Here is a 22,863-nt window from a genome sequence, read left to right as displayed (position 1 = left end):
GTGGGAAGGATCAGGATTGCCAAGGCAATGAGTGGAAAGAGAAAGTGAAGGATAAAGCACAGGGGAACACCTTCATTTAGGGGCAGAAACAGAGGGACCGGGAGGTGTAGGGAGAGAAAGAGAAAATGAGAAAGCCTAGTTAAAAAGAAGAGTCCAAAGCATAGCTCTGCATGCTTGTGCAGAACCAACCACCCTGCTAAAGAAGATACCATTCTTGTGGTCTCTCAGGAACTGTCTGTCTAGTAGGGGAGCTATTATTAAGAGAAAAAAAAAAAAGAAGCTGAACCATAAAAATTTCTCCCCAAAAGAAATAGTTTTATTAACTATTAGGCTAATTATAAAGATTCAGATTTTAGGAATTAACAATTCCTATGATGACTGGTTTATCTTGCTCCCTATAGTATTATCCCCAGGGCCTACCTCAGTTTGTGGCAGAGAAGGCCTTTAAAAATATTGCTGAAGGAATACAGGAAAGGACGAAGCCCAGATTCCTGCCCAAACACTGCAGATCTCTGTTATATAGTGTTGGGAACTTTTTTGCCCTTAAGTAGCTAAAATGTTTCCACAAAGTCTTTTCTCATTATTTGCTGGCTTAAATTCCTGTTTGTGGTGCAACTCCTGGGCAGTTATTACAAACACTGAATTCATGGACTGCATACTAATTAGGTTCTGTACATCTTCTCACTGAACCCATTCCAGCTCCACAAGTCTGGATATGTTTCAGAAGGGGTTTTTTGTTTCATTTTAAGAAAGGGAATTCAGGGGGCGCCTGGGTGGCTCAGACGGTTAAGCGTCTGCCTTCAGCTCAGGTCATGATCTCAGGGTTCTGGGATCGGGCCCCGCATCGGGCTCCCTGCTCCAGCAGGGAGTCTGCTTCTCCCTCTCTCTCTGCTGTTCCCCCTGCTTGTCTCTCTCTCTCTGTCAAAAATAAATAAAATCTTAAAAAAAAAGAAAAGAAAAGAAAGGGAATTCAGGGCATATAGCATATATTATGGGGGAGGGGGGAACAACCCAGGAGGACCTAGAACAGCACCCTGCAGCAAAATGTAAGAATAGTCACACTAGTAGAATAAAGTTTGTACATTGCCTCACATTAGTTCAAGGCAGTTTTGCAACAAATAGTTCATGTTTGGTCAGGATTTTTGCCAAAATTGTGGACATGAACCAGGTAGGTAATACGGTATTATCAAAAGGTTCTTAAGACATGCTGTTAAAAGCCAGAGCCCCAGGCCACTCTCAACATTTTCCGTTACCCTTGGTAACCAAACCTTACTGAATTCTTAAACCTGCTCTTTTTTTTTTTTTTTTAAGATTTTATTTATTTATCTGACAGAGAGATAGAGAGAGATCACAAGTAGGCAAAGCAGCAGGCAGAGGGAGAGAAAGAAGCAGACTCCCCGCTGAGCAGGGAGCTTGACATGGGGCTCGATCCCAGGACCCTGGGATCATGACCCAAGCCGAAGGCAGACGCTTAACCAACTGAGCCACCCAGGCGCTCCAAAGCTGCTCATCTTTAAGAACAAATGTACAAAAGCTTCTGCCTAAAAATGTCATTTTTCACTAAGTTCTCCCCTAATTCTTCTGGACTTCACTTTCTTCCTTCCCCAAACCCTCGCAGCTCTGGTCACCTGCAAGGTCAGCATTTAGTCATGTACCAAATTATACTGGTTTTATGAGTGCAAGTCATTTTTACCTGAAGAGATCTAAGCAACGTGAAGTCAGGGTCTGGCATTTTATATTCATTTAAAAACAATATACTGAGTGCCTACTATGTGTTAGGCACTGTTCTAAACAGTGGGTACATAGCCCTCAAAGCTATGTACATTTTAGAGGAGACAGACAACAAGCAGGTCATACGGCTTTAAGTACTATGGAGAAAAACAAAGCAGGGAAGGAGAATAGGAGCACGCACGACAAGCCATGCAGATAACCCCAACAAAAAAGCATTCTTGGCACAACAGACAATACGGCCTAACACAGCAGACTTCCCTGACCACCCCCTCCACCAAATAAGAATTGATCACTTTTTTATTCTCCCAATTATTTTTGTTCTCCCACTGTGCTCTATTATAGCAGCTCTCTCAGTATTCCACAATTATTTGATATGTCAGTATTGCTTCCCAAACGTAAGGCAAAAATGACGTCTTATTCCAGTTGTTGGTAAATATTTTATGTAAAGAGTCAGACAGGAAATAGTTGAGGCATTGTGGGTCATCAGTAGTCTTTGTTGCAACAACTCAGCTTTGTCTTTGTTGCAGAAAGCAGGCATAGACAACATATAAAGGAATAAATAGAGCTGTGTTCCAATAAAACTTTACCTGTCAAAACAGGCAACAGGCCAGAGTTGGCCTGCAAGAGGTAGTTCGCCAACTCCTACCTTATTCTTTGCATCCCCAGCAATGAGTGACAATATTTTCCATAGATAAACTCAAAAACATTTGTTTTAAATTGAACAGGAAATTAATAAACCCAAGTTAAAATGAATTAAGCACAGGAGAAAATGTTAGTTAACTTAGTGGATGGCTATCCCTGCTGACAGATTCACCAGCCATTGACTAACATGAGTATTTGCCATTTTCTTACCTAGAGTGTAGGCTATGAAGTTGAGGATGCCCACTACAATCCAAACCCAATCAGGGACATGCTTGTAACCTGGTGCTGCAAAGGAAATCAACATGGGTTTTAATACAAAGTATAAGCATGCTTACCATACTATATACTGGCAATGAGAAATATAGAAATATTTCTATTTATTAAATAAAAGTTAAAGTACATTATAATATACTTTTAATGCAGATATTAAAATATATCAGTAAACTGACAAAACCAAAGAAGTAACTGCCCAACCCCTCATAAACAATAGGCATTTATTTTGAGCTTTAATCATAACTCAAAACTGATTGTTCATCTTTACTTGAAAATTACTTATGTGCTGAGAATGAAAATTAATATTTTTGGAACTTAAAAGATGCTTGTGTTTAATCTGATCCTCGTTGTTTACAATTATCCTACAACATACATTAAGCCTTCAATCTATATTCTCTCATTACATTATTAATTAGCTAAACAAAAGACCTTTTCGTTTGGGTATAGACAGGTCACCTCCACTGGATGATTTGGCATCAGAATCATTCTGAAATGTCTGGACCTCACTATTTACCCTAAGATAGAACAACTGAGAATTAGGAGGTCTAGGTTCCAGTCCCAGCTCTGTATTCAACCAGCAGTGTGACCATGAATATATCATTTAACCCTTCCCATCTTCCATTTACCAAATATACCAGGACGAGATGGTTTACCTGGTCCTCTAGGTTCTATGATTTGGGGAAATACGCATAATATTTACATATTTTTAGCTCTCTTAATAACTGAGTAAATAATGTTACAGTAGTCGGATAAAATATTTCTAGTTACAAAACAAACTTTTGAGGATGTTCTGAAGATTAAAATACAAATTTTAAAAAACTGCTTAATATCCAAACCATGCTTAATAAAATTTAATCTTATTAATCATGTCATACCTTATGATCTTCATAAAGTTGCCATTTTATTACATGTACAGAAGCCATGGCTTAAAATTTCAATTGACAGTTAAGCAAATGTATAGTTTCAATATTCAGAATTTCTATAATATCAGGTCATAAGTTTTTTTTTTTAATTTTTTTATTGTTATGTTAATCCCCATACATTACATCATTAGTTTTAGATATAGTGTTCCATGATTCATTGTTTGTGCATAACACCCAGTGCTCCATGCAGAACGTGCCCTCCTCAATACCCATCACCAGGCTAACCCATCCTCCCACCCCCCTCCCCTCTAGAACATTTGTAAGTATTCTTATTGGAAAATATATACTCCAACTTAGAATGCAAAAAATATTCATCTACCTCCATCTTTCCATTTCTCTCAACTCCATCAACTAGCTGAGCAATGAAAATAAACTCTATCTCCCACTTATCCCCCTTCATCCCAAATACAGCCAGATTCTGTCCTATGGCCTGGGGCAGAAACAGGGTGAGGGAGAACATGAAGACAGGAACAGATGTGAAAGAAGACACTGGAGTCTGGGGTGCAAGCAGGCTAACAACTGCCTCCAAAAGCATTTCTTTCCTCTCTTCCAACGAGGTTCTTAAGACCTTAAACTTCAATCATTTAAGGTCTAAGAACCATTTTCAGAGAAAACTTGGAGGTATTAAAGGCAAATACAGATGCTGAGCAGAGGGAAAGAGAGATCACATTCCCTCCCAAAAAAGCGGGGGGGGGATTTTTCTTGCATAATGAGAACAAGGGAAGAAGGGATATTTCTGGAACTGCTGGGTATGTTGGACCACGCTCATATTCACTTTCAGGCAAAGTGTCATAATCCTAATTTCTTCTTCTTATAAATCCAATTATTCTTTATTTATCAAAACCTCATTGCTTTTTAGACAGCATATCTAAATTAAGCAGCCAAGCTGGTGTCTAGAATTTAATGGAAACATCCATAACAGATTGTGAAAACACAACTTAGCTTTTACACTCAATTCCTAACATTTTACATACCCTTATAGTATCCAAAACTTCCCCAAAATACAAGCATATGAATAGAACCAGAAAATAACCACATCTCATTTTTCTCTATTTAGATACTTTAAATTTTATATTAAAGTAATAATCTTACCTGAAGCATAAAAGTCAGGATCAAAGTATGCCATAAGTAGAAAGTTGAATACAACCAGCAGAAAGCCAGAGAAGGTTATCAGATTTGGAGCCAGCCAAGTAGGAAATACCTAATTTTTTTTTTCAAAATAATTTAAAAATAATTAAAGTAAAGAAATCTCTCTGGCCACTACACAAGATGCAAATTTAAGTCATAATAAAAGCTATAAACTTGAAAGATCATAAACCATAATGTCCAGTTGATAAAAATAAGCATCTTTCTTCTCTTTTCTATATTTTAAATAATTCTATAATCAACAAACTTTTATAATCATAACACTATATTCACTTAAGAAAACTTTTAGATTCATTTTATAAAAATGATAAATTATAGAGTATAAGCTTATACTCCAACAGTGAGATAAATCAAAAGGTATGTGACTAAGGGAAAGAAGTATAGGAGAGCTAGTTTCTCTTATATCTTATTAAACAGTTGCATCCATAACATTCCGTAAGATATTTAAAACTTACTAAAACATAAGTACAAGTCTATTAATTGTCTTACCTTTACTATAGTGTTCCAAAATGGATGCATGATATACAGAGAGAGTGGATTGGTATCCACGGCACTGTACTGTTAAGAAATAAAAGAAAATATTCAGTTACCCTTGCACACTAACAAGTAGAACAGTATTTCTGGAGTGAAAATAATAATACAAAAATAACCTAGAGAATATGTCTATTTACATGATGTCCTCATCTAAACAAAATTGGAGGAACAATATAAATGGTACAAAGACAGCCAAGTACAGCCAGATTTCTTTTTTTCATTCAATCAACTTTTACAATGTTAAATGTTTCAGTAGAGAAATTTATATTGCTTACAAGTTCTCACAATGCAAGATCACAATGTGCACACTGTATACATTCAAACACTGACTTTCTCAACCTCCTCATACCACCACTAATGCACTTACTAGTTGTGCAACCTTGGGCAAGTTACTTAATCTCTGCCTTAGTTTGTTCACCTGTAAATGAGGACCATAGCTTCTACCTCAAAGGACTGTCATAAAAATTAAGAAATTAATCATATGCACAAAACACTTAAAGTAGTACCTTGCCCACGGTAAGTGCTATGTAAGTATTAGATATTATTAAATGTGTTTTAACCACCAAAGGATGACAGATCCCTTTACAGCAGGAAAATGGATTGCATAAATAAGCAAAGAAAGACAACAACAGGTTAGGGTTCTGTGGTAATACAGTTTATTCCCTAATTATTGAGCTAGTTAGTAAAAATTCAAAGGAAATTTTAACAAATACCTGTATTTATACATATATACATATATATAATTTTAAGAGTCACGTCAATGACTTATTCATCAGACACACACACACTGGAGTACCTAGCATGTCGGAAACACTCTACTAGTGTAGGGAAGAAGAGATACTTAATTGGTAAGGGATAATTCCCACCTCAAAGAGTGGGAATATTACCTAACTTGTCCAGTTGACATTTAAACATTACAACAGTCAAATGTCTGAAAAAAGTTTTGTGTTTTATATTAACACTTAGTATGTACATAAAATAAGTAGTAAGCATTTGAATATCTAATTTTTTAAAAATCATAATTAAAGGTCAAAACTTCTTCCTGAATGCTTCCAAATATGCAGGAAATCTTTTCTCATCAGTGTTTCAAGACTCAAAAGTGTGATGGAACAAAAAAGTAAATAAATAGAAATAATGTTAAATACTGCTAGCAAAGACAGTTAATCAGCAAGTCTATGATTCAACAGACTCCATGTCTGAGTGCCTCCATTTCTCCAACCCATTCTGCCTGAAATGGATAACTGGGACAATGGATCTGAGCTAGACAGTGGGAGGAAAATGGTGAAGAACTCAGTGTGCCTCTGCTGGCCACAGGGACAGGCTGAGCAGCCAAGGCCAGACTCTACTTAAATGCGAGTTACTGTTCTTCCTAAAATCAACTTGCACTTGCACAGCTCCCTACAGGTTACAAAGCCTTTCCACATAATAGATACCATTACATCTGAACCTCTGCAGAACGAAGGGGTCCTCACTTCAATTTAAGTCTTCAGACCTAAGGACATGGAACCAATACGAGCCTCTAGAGGCTGCCAATGACAAGGGGGAGGGCCCTGGCCTCCACTTCACAGAAGTCGGCACCCAGACCCACTTGACGTAGCCAGCAGGTCAGATAAATGGGGAAACCACACATTTCAAGCCCACCGTCCACTGCAAAGTACAAAAGTTGTAAGAAGTCCAAATCAGAAGGAAACTGTTTAAGACATCACATGAGTACCTAATACGATGTACAAAGTACAATGTTCTTAACTCAAATGTTTGCTGAACGAGTCTCACTCAGCAGATTTCCATAATTTCAACTTAGATCTATAAGAAGGCCCTTAACTGATGGTATTTTCATTAGAAAAGCTCCTCTTTTTAAATTCTGAAGTTTTACCTCTAAATTTCTACTTCAGAAGACCAGAAGTATGAAAAGAATGCAGAACTAAACACAAGGTCAGTTTGCCTAAACGGATGTTTCACATTGAAGCTCAAGTACAGCAAGAAAATGTAATATGAGATCACAAAAGGTAGCAAACAATAAACTAAAGAACCCTCTGTGCTCCAGCCTTACACACCTGAGTATTTTTCAAGATCACATATCACTTAGTATAGACAAAAAAACTTAAAACTGTCTTGTGAATCAACAGGAAGAAAAAAGAATGATTCAAACCTTCCACATGCATGAAAAAATAAAAAATAAATCTTAAAGATGTTAAACTAGATTCAGGTATTTGTTAAAGCTTATTAAATATATTTTTATTTTCTGTTGGAATGGTATATATCTGAACACCTTAACTAGGTAGATAATCCACTGTTAAGGCTCCCTGTGACTTGCCTGATCTCCAATCTACAAGGCCAGACAAAGCTAGTACCCTGGAGAAATGCTTGAAAACCACAGCCTGGATTTGAGAGAATCATTCCAAGGCAAAATCTCAGAATTACAAGAATTCAGAAGATGTCTAGTTCTTGAGTGCCCGACCCTCATCAATGCAACCAGGTAAAACAGTCATCCGGCCTCTTTTTTAAATGCCTCTGGTGGCAAAAAAAACTCATTATTTCCAGAAGCAACCCAACCCATGTTAAACCAACTTTCTATACACTAACAAAATCCTCCCCTTGTCCCATATTTTCTATCCTGTTTTCATTTTGCTTTACAAAGTTAAACAGACAAGGGTCAGATTTTTCTTCCAAACAACAGTGTTTCAATTATTTGAAGGCCACTCTCCCTGTCGCACCTACATCTTCTCTTCGCCTGCTTAAACATCCCATGTTCCTCTGGGGCTCCTCTTGCCATGCTTTCAATCTTCTTCATCTAGGTCTTGTACTTTAGACCAGAGGTTGGAAAGCTTTTTCTGGAAAGCATCAGATAGTAAATATTTTAGGCTCTGCAGGCCATATGGTCTCTGTAATAAACACTCAACACTACCACTGAAGCAAGAAAGCAGTCACAGAAAATAGGTAAACAAATGGGCACGGTTATGTGCCTGTAGAACTTTATTCACAAAAACAGGTGCCTGGGGGCTTTAGCTTGACAACCTGTGTTCCAGGCAATCCAATTTGTTGTTAAACCAATACAAACATGTGATCCAGGGCATAAGAAACATTTCATGTGGTGTATGAGTAGAAATAACATGACCATAAGCCGCTCTTCCTCAATATTCCTCTGATACTCAACCTATTAATTTCCTATGGCAACAAAATCATTCTGCAGACTTAAATATGAATGGGCAGTTGGACTACTAAGCCACCTTTCTCCATGCTAATGTGAGGATGACTGTTGGAACCTAAGTACCAGACTCTACATTTACCATTATAATATTTCATCTTACTAGATTCAACTCATTTTTCTATCCCCTCCAGATCTCTTCAGATTCAGACTCACTTATGCAAGGTAATAGCTATGCCTCTCCAAAATCTCAGCATGTAAATTTGTCATGCTGATAATAATGCCTTCACCTAAGTCTCTGTAAAAATGCTGATCAAGACAGAACTTCTAAACACTTCCCTCAAGACTGTTCTTTAGTACATTCAATAATTTTTATTTGGGTATAGAATTCTGTCCTGTCATCTATGACAATTAGTCTATCTTTCCCACAAGAGAAAATTTTCATAAATTCTTAGTAAGATCAGAATTACTTTAGATAACATTTTGCCAAAAATTAGAGAGTTTCAGAACTTTTTTTTTTTTACTTCAGTATAAGTCAGAAAACAAAGCAGAGTTCATTCTTCATTCATTCATTCAGTAAGCCAACAAGTATTTATGATTCAGTACCTATGATTGTGCCAGGCAAATTTTTGCTAGGCCCAGTGAAGACAATGATGAACAAGCCAAAATGTTACCTATGTTAACCAAGTCTACAGCCCATTGTGAGACAGATGGTAAGCACGAAAACAAGGAATAATCACAAGTTGTGCTAAATACCGTGAAGGAAATAAGCAGGGTATTTTGCAAGAGGACATGGGGCAGGGAGTGTGCATAGTCAGAGTGGTCAGAGAAAGCTTCTTTAAGAAGGGGACACAGCTGAGGCCGAGAAGATGAGAAGACAGATAAGGAACATAAGAGACACTATAGTGAGTCAACGAAGCGAGACACTAAAAAGAACATGCTGTTGTAGATTCCATTTATATCAAGTTCAAAAACAGACAAATTAATTTATGACAAAAGAACTCATAATAGTAGTTTGATGGAAGAGACTGAATGGGGGCCTTCTGAGGTGCCAGAAATAATTCTGTATCTTGATCTGGGGTGGTGGTTATATGGGTATATACATATATAAAAATTCACTAAATTAGACACTTAAGATCTGTGCATTTATATGTAAAATACCTAAAAAGAAATAGAAAATAAAGAATATATATGTGGCAGTGTGCATTTGTGTGTGTGTGTGTGCGCACACGTGTGTGGTGTTGCAGGGAGGCAAGTACATGCCAAGATACCTTCCAAGCAAAGAGAACAAAAATGTGCAAAGACCACAAAACTAGAAATATTTGTAATACTGGAGGAAGGCTAATGCAGCTATAGCTTAGTGAGCAGGGAAGAGTGACAGGAAATGAGATTGAAGACGTGGGCCTAAACCACCCAGCAAGACCACAGTAAGCTAGATTTTATTCTAAACCCAATGCACATCCTGATTTACATTTTTAAAGCATCGTACTGATTACAGTGTAAAAAGAACTGGACAGGGACCAAAGTGCAAATAGAAGCCAGTTACAAGACTTAAAGTACATCAGGTGGAGAGGATTATGGGTTAGGGTTAGCAGTACAGTGACTTCTAAATTACTTCCAAATATGCTGTGAAGTATATGTTTTCGAGAAGGACATTAAAAATGTGAGACTCCCCTTAATTTAAGAAGGAAATTGGCTCCAATGAAAGGAAAACTATGAAACCACCTCCTTGGACATAGAAGTATTTCCTTTACAAGGGTACTATATTTCAAATCCCTTCTCTGTACTGTTAAGAAAATTGATACGAAGACACACCCTTGCCCTAAATACAGACCTTTAGACAAATTATTAATTAGACTGGGGCCACTGTCCCAAGTAATGCTCTACTATCTATACTCAGCAACAGATTTCCCCTACTTTGTCTTCTAAACAATATAAGTAGAATAGGACTCTTATTGTCAAATGATTTTAAAATAAGGCCTGTCTTTACCCATCTGAAATATAAGCTTTATACTTTTTTAAAAAGACTTATGAGAGAGAGAAAACACAAGTGGGAGGAGATGCAGAGGGAGAGAGAATCCTCAAGCAGACTCCCCACTGAGCAAGGAGCCAGATGTGGGGCCTGATCCCATAACCCCGAGATGATGACTTGAGCCGAAATCAAGAGTCAGCTGCTCAACTGACTGAGCCACCCAGGCGCCCCGAAGCTTTATACTTATAAAACATATTTAGTTAACTATAGTAATCCATAAAATGTGGCTCGATACAAGACATTAATAGTTCATAAACTGCACTTGTTAATCACTTCAGATGCAACCAAACTCGAAATGATATTTTTAATTTTTTTAAATTATTTCCAAAATTCTTGAGTTCAAAAGTATCCATGTTTTTAGGAATAAAAAGCAAGATATCCATAAAGAGCCAATTTTAGTTCACAACTGGGTTATATGAAATTATAATATTTGTTGCTCAAACCAACTTTTCAGACATGACTAAAATGAAAAACACACATTACCAACCTCTCTTAAAACAAGAGAAAGAAAGAAAGAGTCAACTCTCTCTTTTCTCCCCCTGCACAATGAAGCTCAGTGTCCGGTGCAGCACTGGGGTACGATACTGAGGTCAGAGGTCCTTGCTGACAGGACTCATGGCTCAATTATGTTTACGTGCTTTAAGTCTTTCCAGGGGTAGAATCCATTGTTGCCAAAATGTACCCCACCAGCCACTCCTGGAGCAGAGTTCTTTAGCAATGGCATTCCAATCTTCCAGGCTAGTCACTTAAGCACAAAACATAAAACGAGGGATCTCAATTATTTAAAAAATTGTTATTTACTCAACAAATATCAAGGCGATCAAAAGAGCAGCCTTTCACATACAAGTGTGGGACTCACTGAGCACTGGGATATAAAGAAACTTAAAATTACGAGAATGGAGAAAACTTCCCAACCTGATCTTTTCTGCTTCTGGCACACAGTAGCCTGAGCTCAATAAACATATTTGAATGTTTGCACATATGAATGAATAAATGCATGAAGTACTTTGCATGTTTATTTAAGTAGCAGTATAGAGTTAAGGTATCAGTGATGAGAAGAAATGTTACTCCCTTCACCAAATCTATTTTCCCCTAGGAACTAGTTCAAAGCAACTTTTAACTTCACAAGAGGAAATTCTTCTTACTCTTCCCCTATTTAATAACATCATGTTTACATTTGTATAATGTTTTACAGTTTCCACAGGACAATTACAGCTATTCTCTTATTTGGTATTGTAAGATAGATTATTCCTACCTATATTACACATGAAGAGACTATAAAATTCAAGGATTATAACGGCTAATAAACAGAAAGGTCTGAACTGTAAGTCCTTTCTGATTCATCCTGGAACACATCTATGAAATTGATCACGTTGTCTGAAACCAGACTACCCTTTCTTGGCTTAAATACAATCATGATCTATCTAGATCCAATTTACTGAAATCATTATTCTCAAAATATCCTCTAAAATACACTTTTTGTCTTCCAATTTATGGCCGACACATCCTGAAGTAATCCCCAGTGAGTCAAGCCCCTGTATAGGCAATCCCCTCCCTTTGATAGTTCATTCTACTCCCTTGAGGGTGGACCCTGTGACTAGTTTCTAACCAACAGAAAATAGCAAAGGTGAGAGAGGTCACTGCCTTGATTAGGATACTTTACATGACAAAGGTGATGAGATATCACTTCCATGATACATTTCATTATATAAGTCTTCATCTTAGCAATTTGGAGGAGTCTCCTGCTGACCTTTAAGAAGCAAGCAGCAATGATGTGAACTGCCTATGGTGAGGGCCATGTGGCAGGGAAAAGTGGGAAAGCCCTAGAAGGTAAGAGCCTCAGCCCTACAACTGGGAAGAACTGCATGCTGCCAACAACCACACAAGCCTGGATGAGGACCCCAAGCTGCAATGAGAACGCAGCCCAGCTGACCCCTTAACTGCAGCCTGGTAAGACCCTGAACAGAGAGAGGAGCTGGCTAACTCCTAACTCATAGAAACTGTGCGATTATAAATGTGTGTTGTTTTATGCCACCAAGTCTGTGATAATTTGTTACCCAGCAATAAGAAACTAGTGCATAACTGAAAGCACTACATCCTCTTTTCTACTAAGAGATATCTTAGGGCTCCTACCCACAAAATCAAGACTACCCGATGCTTGAGAGCTAATACATTACAGTAATATAGTTTCTTACTCCTTTATATCCATCTCTTGGTTTTATTAACTGCTCTTCAGATTGCAATATAATTGAATATTTCTTTGATGAGGTGGTTTGCAAACTGTAGTCACCAAACTGAACCCATATTCTTGGACCCTGCCCCAGACATACAGAATCAGACACTCTAGGGGTGCAGCCCAGCAGTCTCTTTTAACAGACCCTCCTGGTAATTGTGCAGCACACTCAGGTTTGAGGACCACTGCTCTGGTGAAAGCAAACATTAACAGCACTCCCACAACTCCTCAGCTGAAGGATAAACCACACCATTAGTTTAGTGGCCAACACCTATTCCTCCTTATGGTAACTTCAAATACTGCATTGTAAGCAAGAGACAAGATATAATAAAATCTGGCAAGTACTCACTAAATTTACTAAATGCAAGGCATTATGCTACAAACAATCTATGGCATAAAAACACCAAACCTAAACTTAAGAGTGCAAAAAAAAAGGAGGTGGGGGGTTCAAATAACCCTGGGACAAAAATTTAAAATTTCTTAAAATACTTTCTATCAATACAAGACTTTAAGAACTACACTCACAGAAAACATGACTCTGTAGACAGTGAGATCTCATTTCAGTCAATATTACCACTTACATCTACTAACAAGTTGGAGAGAAGATGGTGACAGAAGATTGGAGAAGCAAGAGCAGTAAAAACAAGCAATTCATGATGACAAACAAGTTTGCTTGCTAAACTTAAATAACCTATAATAAATTCTAACAAGAGATGAGAAGACAAAAAGAGGGGTCACTGAGTGAAGAAACCTGAAATCCTTGCAGGGAAATCTGGGTATCAAACACATGATAAATACACGGAGGATACTGCAGATTCTTAAATAGGAAAGTGGTATTTAAGAAAATTTATTTACTCTGCTTGTTGTATTATTATGTATGATTTAACAGAAGAAGAAATCTGAAGTCAAAGTCTCTGTGGGACCCAAGCTAGACACAGACCTCCATTACTCTTCTATCTCTCCATTAAGTTGTCCCCTTAACTTGCTTTCCTAAAATACACTTTCTCTTGGTATAACTTCCTGGGGTATGGGTACACATGTGTATATGTTAGCCAATGTTCACAAACAGACAGGCACAGATGTCAAGTTTTATTTTTTACTTAACACCAATACAGCACTATGTGCCGGGCACTTTACAAATATGAACTCATTCAATTTTGATAATGATCCTATGAGGCAGATACTACACCATTTCACAGATGAGGAAATCTGGTTAAAAATGACACTAAGTCAGAACGCTAGCCCGTGGTTTATTTCAAACTTATTATTAGTCCCAAAGCTAATTATTTAATCAAAAGACTTTTATCTTAATTAAAGCTACTAGTATACGAAATGTTCTTAATACTCAACAAAATGTAAGACTAGTAAATATAGTCATCCACTTGCCCCTGCTAATAATTTTTAAATGAGGGAAAAGAAAACAAAAATAGTTCTTTCTTTTTCCCTGTACATTTTCCCCGCCTGCAAACATTAGACACAAACCCAATTAAGCATGTCACTGAAGGTCTTTATTCTAATGTTCCTCTATCTGGTACAAAACATCCAGTAACTACAAGATTTCTTGTCAAATTCTTAGATTTGAGAGGAAGCATAGCATGAAGAAAATGGGCTCCTAACCCAGACTGCCTGGGTTCAAATCTCAAACTTTGGGACCTTGAGCAAGTTAAATTCTCTGTGCCTCAGTAAAGTAACAGCAGCTCTACTTCACAAGGCACTTGTGAATATTAAATGAGATAAAATACGTAAAAGCACTTAAAGCAATGCCTGGCATATAGTAAATGCCATATAAATGTTTGCTATCATTATCATTATTATTATTACTCAGTATTTACAATGATATTGCTCTTGCCATTTCAACTTTCCTTCACCGGGCTCACTAGGCTCAGCCTGGTACTGGGCATACACACCACTTCCTTATGTCTAATTTGCCATGATCTTCCTGGTCTCTGTGCTTCGGTTCCCCCATCAGTCTCTCCGGAACATCTTCTCCAACTTTCCCTTACGCGCTGGGCAAATTCTTATTCAAAGTTCTTCACATTTAAGCATTACAGGAGTTAGAAAAACAAGCCATCCTCAGTGAACTGATGTTTCAGAAAATAGTAAAAGAACCAAGTCAAGATGTTTCTTCCAAACAGCACCTAAAAATGTGGTGACCTTCTACCTACCACTTGATCTCTCTCCCTCTCATTCTGCAGAAGTTCCCCATCCATCCTTATTTCACTCCTTCTGAAAGACTCCTCTGTCTCTGTCAACTGCAAAAATAATTCTTTCCATGAGATATTTATAAATCTATATCTATGGCTGCTAAGGAGATTACTTAAAAATAATACTTTAAAAAAAATAATAAAAAAGGGGCGTCTGGCTGGCTCAGTCGGTAGAGCATGTGACTCTTGATCTCGGGGTTGTGAGTTTGAGCCCCACGTTGGGTGTAGAGATTACTTAAAAATAAAATCTTAAAAAATAATAATAATAATAAGGCCACTAAAATGCTTTTCAAGACTTACGAATGGGGGCGCCTGGGTGGCTCAGTTGGTTAAGCGACTGCCTTCGGCTCAGGTCATGATCCTGGAGTCCTGGGGCTCCCTGCTCAGCAGGGAGTCTGCTTCTCCCTCTGACCCTCCCCCCTCTCATGCTCTATCTCATTCTCTCTCTCAAATAAAAAAAAAAAAAGACTTACGAATGTATTTACAGGTGGGAAAGGCAGCTCTTCCAATCTACTCAAGGAGACCAAGCACAACTAAAAATAAGTTATGTCTGAATTAACTGTAACATATCTAGGTAATGCCTTACTTAACATGGTATACTGTAGCTGGCCTGCAATCATAAGTGCAAATCAAAAGATTAAGAATTTCTCATGTGTCTACTCTGGCTCAGAAGAAAAGTGTTCTATCTCTGAAATCATTACAGAAATATTCCTTTAGTGAAGGATAATTCATCCACCAGCAATATTTCTTTAGAGCATGAAGTTTTCTTTGTTTTGATTCCCAGTCCACAAACTACACCTTCACATGGCCCTGCCCAAGAGAAGTGCCTTGCATAAAAGATTACTGTTATTCTTCCAGATTCAGCATCACTTATCGTTTAAATTATAATTATGCTTGTTCTATAAGGGTCAATCTCTCATGAGTTTGTTTACTCATCAGATAGGAGTTCATAATACCTCCTCTTGGGGCTATCAAGAGGGGTAAGTCAGACCAAACAAGTGTTAGGTACTATTGTTACCAAGGGTACCTTTCCAGGGTTAATGCTTCACAAAACCCTTACCTCAGTGACTACCGCCCTTCTCCACTCAGTCATCTTACCAGAACCTGAGTCATCCCAGACTCCTCCCCATCCTTCATCCCCTGGACTCACCCCACCAACACCTCCAGCTTCTCCATTACCATGGTCTTGTCAATTTTTAATCTTAAATCAAGGATCACAAACAAACGTCCACAGGGGTCAGGAAGATAAACTGAACGAAGCAGACCCACGTGAAGCATATGGACTGGCGGGAAAATGGCAAACTGGAGAGCAACTGCCTTTTTTTAAAAGGGCAAGCGCTATTTAGCTTCGGGGGAGTCTTGCCAAGAGGAAATTCAGGGCCACTGTTGCCCACTATTCTGGTTTTTCAAACGAATCAAGAAATCTAGGTTTTTATGGGGAAGATGCTAATTTTTGAAACAAAGTATGGTGTGGGCTATAATTAAACATATCTGCTGGCCAAATTCAGTGTGTAGGTTAACCAGTTTTGAGTTCTATCTTTAGAATCCCCGCTCCCTTTCTATCCCCATTACTTAGATTTAGGCTTCCCTCATTTCTTACCTAGATTTATCCAGAAGATCCCAAAAGGTCTCCAGATCACCTCACCCATTCATTTTCTACAAGCTGCTGGGGTAAGCTTCCTAAAATTAAAATCTGATCCTGTTTAAAATCAAGCAGTTCCGGGGCGCCTGGGTCGCTCAGTCGGTTGAGCAACCGCCTTCGGCTCAGGTTATGATCCTGAAGTCCAGGGATCGAGTCCCGCATCGGGCTCCCTGCTCAGCAGGGAGCCTGCTTCTCCCTCTGACCCTCCCCCGTCTCATGTGCTCTCTCTCTCTCTCATTCTCGCTATCTCAAATGAATAAATAAATAAATAAAATCTTTAAAAAAAAAAATCAAGCAGTTCCCCCAAACCTACAGCATCAGCATTACAATGTGCCTAAAAATCACCTGAGGTATTTAACATGCAGATAACAGTAATCTACCCAATCTGAATCTCCCAAAGTGAGGCTAGGAATCTCCTATTTAAACACTTTCCCAGGTGATTCTGATGCTGATAGTCCTTGGGCCACAGAAACACTGATCTACAGGGTAAAATCTAGAAGTCCTTTCCATGAAAGCATCCCCTCTTGACAGGGCCCTACATTCCTCTTCAGCCTCATCTCCTGCCCCTTCACCATTATGCCTAAACATCTACTTTCTTATGGTTGCCAGAAAATACTCTCGGCCTCCACTCCTTTTGCATTCCATTGCTCTCCTGCTCTGTAAAGCCTTTTCTCCCTCTACATCTGGTAATGTGGGACCTACTCAGCTTCATCTTTCTAGACTGAGCTCTGCCTTTCCCCTCCATCCCCTCTCTGCTGCCTTTCTCAGCTTTAACCCTCTCTCCCTGGAGCTGCTTCCTTCTCTCCCATAGCACCCAGCACTTACCTAACTGCATTTTGCAGCCCCAATGCTATGCCTGACACAGTAGGCCCTCAATAAATGCTTACTGAATAAACAGAATCAAACTGTGTGAACTAGTAAGGGTGAAGGCCAGATTCTTTAGCATGATCATCAAGATGCACACAGTCTCTCTTTACAACCTGTTAACTGCAATACTAATAAATTTACAATTATCACAGTTCCTATAATCAGGTTGTTGTTGATATGCAACAACAGAATAATAGCAGAAACCAATTCATCATAGAATTATATTCTTGAAACCAAGCAAGTTATTTCAAACAACACTTACCTCCTCTCTGAAGAAAAATGATACAATTCGAAACTAGCTGTTACACTATCAATTAAACAATGCCTTCCCTAGGTCAGATTAGGTAAACCACAATAGAAGTTTCACCCTTAGATAACTGGGGAAATCCTTCAACTGTAAAGACTTGTCCAAAGAAAGATCAGGCAAAAAGGAGGAATGAGAAGCCTCTCAAAGGTAAAATCCCTCAATATAATTGTCTAAAGGTACATAAATAAGCAACAGAGAAAATGGTAGTTAAACCCCTGACATCTTCACATGCAAAATACAAAAGTATTCTTCCGATATCCAGGAGATGCACAGCAACCTTTTACCACACTTCCAAAATGATTTATGTTCTTTTACACTTTCATTCCTTGAATAAATATTTGTTGAGCACCTATCCTGTTCATGTGCTAGACCCTGATCATGTTGAACAAGACAGCTACAGGCCCTACCCTCTCAGAGCTCATATCCTAACAGAGAAGGCAGACTCTCAACTAATTATTCATCTGCTTAATAAAATCGTGGTAACGGAGAACACAAGTGTTAAGACAGCACATAACATACAATCCATCCCATGCTTTCTTCTACACCGAGAAGCAATCGTCTTAGTTTCTTACTACAGAAATCTAATTACCACCCATATGTGCACCCCTCTCGGTGGTTATTCTGAATAACTGCCAGGTTTCCAACTGTAGCTCTCAGATGTACCTCTAGGGAGCCAAAGAAATTAAACTAATTCAAAAGTAATTTTTCCACCAGCAGCTTTTATAGTATCAAATTTTCTCACATCACTTTGCTCTAATATACAGGGTCACACCAGGGAATAAAAATCTCTTGACTGTTTTGAGTCTACCCATTTATGGGATGATCTGCTTCAAAAGCTGTTTTAATTCAATAAGCATTTATAAAGCACTTCCTGTTGAAGATCACACAATGGGAACCTGTGATCTTTAGGAAGCAAGTGTCTCTAGGTGCAATTCACATTCCAGGAAAACTGACCACACAGATTTGTCCTTTGGGCACCTTTGGATTCATATTTTTAATCTGAACACAATACTAAGAACCCTCTACTAGAAGAAGTTTATGTTATAATTTGTGGCCCTCCTTTTTTAAAATAAAATCAACAAACTACATTTTAGTGAACATTGGATGTTTGCTAAACTGACCTTTGTTTTCCAGGATGATAGGAGATACGCTGCCAGACACAGGAAGTGAGTCAGATAACGGAAAACGGGAAAACATAGGAATAGAAAAGCACACTAAAATTTCCTGTAAATTAGGACACCTATCTAGTTGGAAATATAAACTTAGGGAACACTGCTTTATGAGAAAAAGTAGATTTCATATTACAGACACTGCTGCAAATGAAACAGCTATTCTATTGGCACTTACACCCAGAAAGCCAGATCCTAGTATGGAAAAAAAGTTTTATATGTCAATATTTACTGTGCAGAAGAGATAACAGGAAGAGGGTAGAGCTGAAGGCAAAACAGGAGGTATCTGGGTTAATAACCTTCCTTAATGAAGTTGTGAAGCCCTGGCCAAGGTTACTAAGAAGGCTCTGGAACTTCTTTCCACTTAAATTTTAATGTATGTCAGCACCTCAGGTCAAAATTGTATGACACCATATTGCTTGAAAGCAGAGGAATGTCCTATATGACCTGCTTGTAAGCAAGGTCCTTCACAGTTTTTCCAATTCCAGTTAGGCAAAATCCATTATGATTTTTTTCAGCTATTCATTCATTCTACATATGTCTATTGGGTTCCTAGTATGCACAGTAGTATTGTGCTAAGGCCATGGTGATCCATAAGCCAAGTCTAACCACTTGAGTATTACATTGTAATAGGGAGACACACTAACAAATTCCATAAAGGAGCAGAGGGTACTCTGACAGCACGCTTAAGGGGAGAGGAGAGCTTAGGGGATGCTTCTGTGAGGAAGTAACATATAAGTGAAGACATGAAGATGAATATAAACAGGAAAGGAAGCTACAATCCTGGCAGATGGAACAACATTACTTAAAGATCTAAGAAGAAAAGGGGGGATGGGGAGGAGATGGCTACTAATACTGGCAGGGGCAGACAGTGAGGAGCATGATGTGAAGCTGAAGACAGGTAAGGACCATATCATTCAGAGCTGTGCAGATCATGTTATGGATTTTTTGGACTTCATTCCAAGAGCAATGGGAAGACATTGGTGGGTTTTTTGTGTTTTGTTTTGTTTTTTTAAGATTTTATTTATTTTCTGACAGAGAGAGACACAGCGAGAGAGGGAACACAAGCAGGGGGAGTGGGAGAGGGAGAAGCAGGCTTCCCGCGGAGCAGGGAGCCCGATGTGGGACTTGATCCCAGGACCCTGGGATCATGACCTGAGCCGAAGGTAGATGCTTAACGACTGAGCCACCCAGGCGCCCGACAGTGGTGGGTTTTAAGCAAAGGAGTAATGCACATTTTTTTAAAGATCACTATTTAACATAGAGAAAAGACTATAAGGGCAAGAGTAAATGTGGTCGAGCAAAATAAAGTAGTACTTGATTATAACCCAAAGTATAAAATAAATATTCATGCATCCACGCTGATATAAACAAATGACTGGATAAATATACAATGGGAAGAAAAGACAAATCTCCCATGCATAATTCCAAACAAATTATGTCAATACTCTGCCCTCAGGGAGGTAAGACATAACTCTCCACTACCAAGGGAGGGCTCATAGCGACTTCCTTCCAAAGAGAGTAACTTTACAGGGAGAAACCTAACAAACACTACCTCGGCCAGGTGATCAAAGTCAGTATCAGCAGTGACAAGTTATATTGATAACATGTACTCTTCATATGATGCAATGAGAGATGCAACTTCATCTCTGTGCTCTTCCTCCCAAAAACCCATAACCCTTGCCTCATCGTGAGAAAAACATTAGACAAATCCCAACTGACAGGCATTCTACAAAATACATAACCAGAACTCCTCAAAACTATCAAGGCTATCAAAAAGAAGGGAAGTCTGATAAATGGTCACAGCCAAGAGGAGCCTAAGGAGACAGGATGACTAAATGAAATGTGATATCCTGGATGAAATCCCAGAACAGAAAAAGGGCATTAGGTGAAAACTTAGGAAATCTGAGTAAAGTATGGACCTCAGTTAATAATGTGTGAATATTGGTTCATTAATCGTGACAAATGTAACATACTAATGTAAGATGTTACTAATAGGGAAAACCAGGTATGAGACATAGGGAACTGTACTATCTTCACGGTTTTTCTGCAAATCTAAAGTATTCTAAAATAAAAAGATTACTTAAAGTGTATGTGGGAAGAGTGGTAATGGAACCACTCTTCTAGCTTAGGCTAAAAATGACGAAGGTACAGGACCTGGTGATTCACTGGCTGGTGGGTGAGGTAGAGGACTCAAGAGTGAAAGCGACACGACAGCAAGGATGAAAGGTTACAGCCCAGATTTCAGGCTCGGAAAACTGGATAGAAAGTGGAGTCATTCACTGATAAGGGAGCAGTGGAGGAAAACCAGATTTGGAGGAAAGTTAACAACCAGCATTTACCGGAGGCCCATTACGTGTCAGGCCCTTCGCAAATTCCTATAATCATTTTGCACCATAGGGACTATTACCTGGCCCAACGCCATGTAAAGAAATTAGAGTTTAGTATCAGGTTTCTACGGACGCCAAAGCTCGCGCTCTTTCTACTACACAGTTCGATCTGCGCACATTTACTTCATCTGGCAGCCCAAGCGCCCCAAGCTACTGCTGAGGAAGTCTCCTCATTGGGAGTGGAAGTGGAGTGCATCAATACCATGGCCTCGGTAGTTACTCCCCCTCCCCGGGCCTCATCTGCCAAAAACCATCTCCATCTGAGTTGTATGCAAGAGACGGGTGGAGACCTCATTAAAATGAAGACAATTAAGACACCACGAAGGGAACTGCATCCGCTAAAAATAAAAATAATAATAATGAAGTAAAGAAGCACAGGGAATTCTCTGGTTCCACTCTCGTCGAGCGGTCTCCTAAGGAAAAGGCAATCCCCCGGGAGGGTACCAAGTCAAGGCGGCTGGCCTAGGATGCCCCCACGCACCCTGACCCCAAAGCTCCAGGTCTCGACAGGACCCCCGGAGAAACGCCCGCCAGCCCGCTCGGAGCCACGCGGCACAAGGTGACACGAACCGCGCCTGCCCCTCAGCCGCCTGGGAGAGGCCGGGAAGAGGAGGGAGAGGGGCGTCCGCGGGCCCCGGCGCTACCTTGTACTTATCAAAGCCAGCCAGCTGCTCCGGGCTCACGTATTCGTAACCAGCCATGACGACCCGAACACCGAGCGGCCACTCGGCAGCGACTCTCCGCGAAGAGGTGCGGAGACACGAGCACCACCCAAGCTGGGCAAGGATGGGAAGACTTAGGCTGGCAGAGGAGGTAGAAGAGCCGCGCTCCGCCCACCGCGCACGCGTAGCCGCCTCAGGCCACTTCCGCTGCCTCCCAGTGCGCAAGCGCAGCCTCCACCTCTTCCCGCCCACCGAGGGAGGGACGCTAGCCTGTTCACGCGGTCCACCCCCTCACGCCGTCGCAGTCCAATCAGTGTGGATCGGACAACACTAAGTCCCGCCTTCCAGGTTTTCTCGTCGCTTCATTCGTTAGCGTCCAAATTGGTGAGCCGAAGTAAAGAGTGAGTGGAGGCGAAAGGTCAATTTCCCAGGGGTCCTTGCTCCTCCCTGCCGCGGGAGGTGGGAGCTTCTGTAGTTTCGTTCCGGTGTGGAGGTTTGGAGCTTTCCTTGCGGGTACCGCTATTGCCTGCGAACCAATTCAACAGTACTTCAGGGAAGAGGGCTGAGTTCCCTCAAACCGTGACGTAAAAGACCAGAGAAAGGGAACGTGCCCGGCCCGCAGCAGCTCCTGGCGCCGTGCGCTGCGCACAGTAGGTGCTTAGGCAACGTGATTGGACGTCGAGAAGCCGGTGGGGAGCCTCGGTGACAGGCTTTTTGCAGTATATAAGGGGCCCTGAAAAGGCGCTGGAGACATCCCTCAGGCCTCTCCACACTCCGCTCTATCAAAGTGAAATTGCTGGGGGCGCCTGGGTGGCTCAGTCGTTGGGCGTCTGCCTTCGGCTCAGGTCATGATCCCAGAGTCCTGGGATCGAGCCCCGCATCGGGCTCCCTGCTCCACGGGAAGCCTGCTTCTCCCTCTCCCACTCCCCCTGCTTGTGTTCCCTCTCTCTCTCTGTCTCTGTC

The 22,863-nt window shown here is 40.0% G+C and overlaps 1 protein-coding gene across 2 annotated transcripts in view; it reads right to left on the bottom strand.

Moving 5' to 3' along the window:
* Positions 1-22,102, bottom strand: part of SELENOI (selenoprotein I) — a 36,564-nt gene extending 14,462 nt beyond the window's left edge. For both annotated transcript variants that reach the window (XM_032391544.1, XM_032391545.1), the window contains exons 1-4: positions 21,883-22,102; positions 5,205-5,273; positions 4,662-4,770; positions 2,584-2,658 (exon numbers count right to left, since the gene is read on the bottom strand). In XM_032391544.1, coding sequence (XP_032247435.1) covers positions 2,584-2,658; positions 4,662-4,770; positions 5,205-5,273; positions 21,883-21,939 — 310 coding nt within the window. In that variant the 5' untranslated portion in view covers positions 21,940-22,102. The remainder of the gene's footprint in view (positions 1-2,583; positions 2,659-4,661; positions 4,771-5,204; positions 5,274-21,882) is intronic.
* Positions 22,103-22,863: the final 761 nt, after the last annotated feature.

The sequence above is a fragment of the Phoca vitulina genome, unplaced genomic scaffold (assembly GCF_004348235.1).
Source record: "Phoca vitulina isolate PV1807 unplaced genomic scaffold, GSC_HSeal_1.0 scaffold63, whole genome shotgun sequence".
In the NCBI taxonomy this organism is placed as follows: Eukaryota; Metazoa; Chordata; class Mammalia; order Carnivora; family Phocidae; genus Phoca; species Phoca vitulina.
This window is presented reverse-complemented; position numbering and strand designations above follow the sequence as displayed.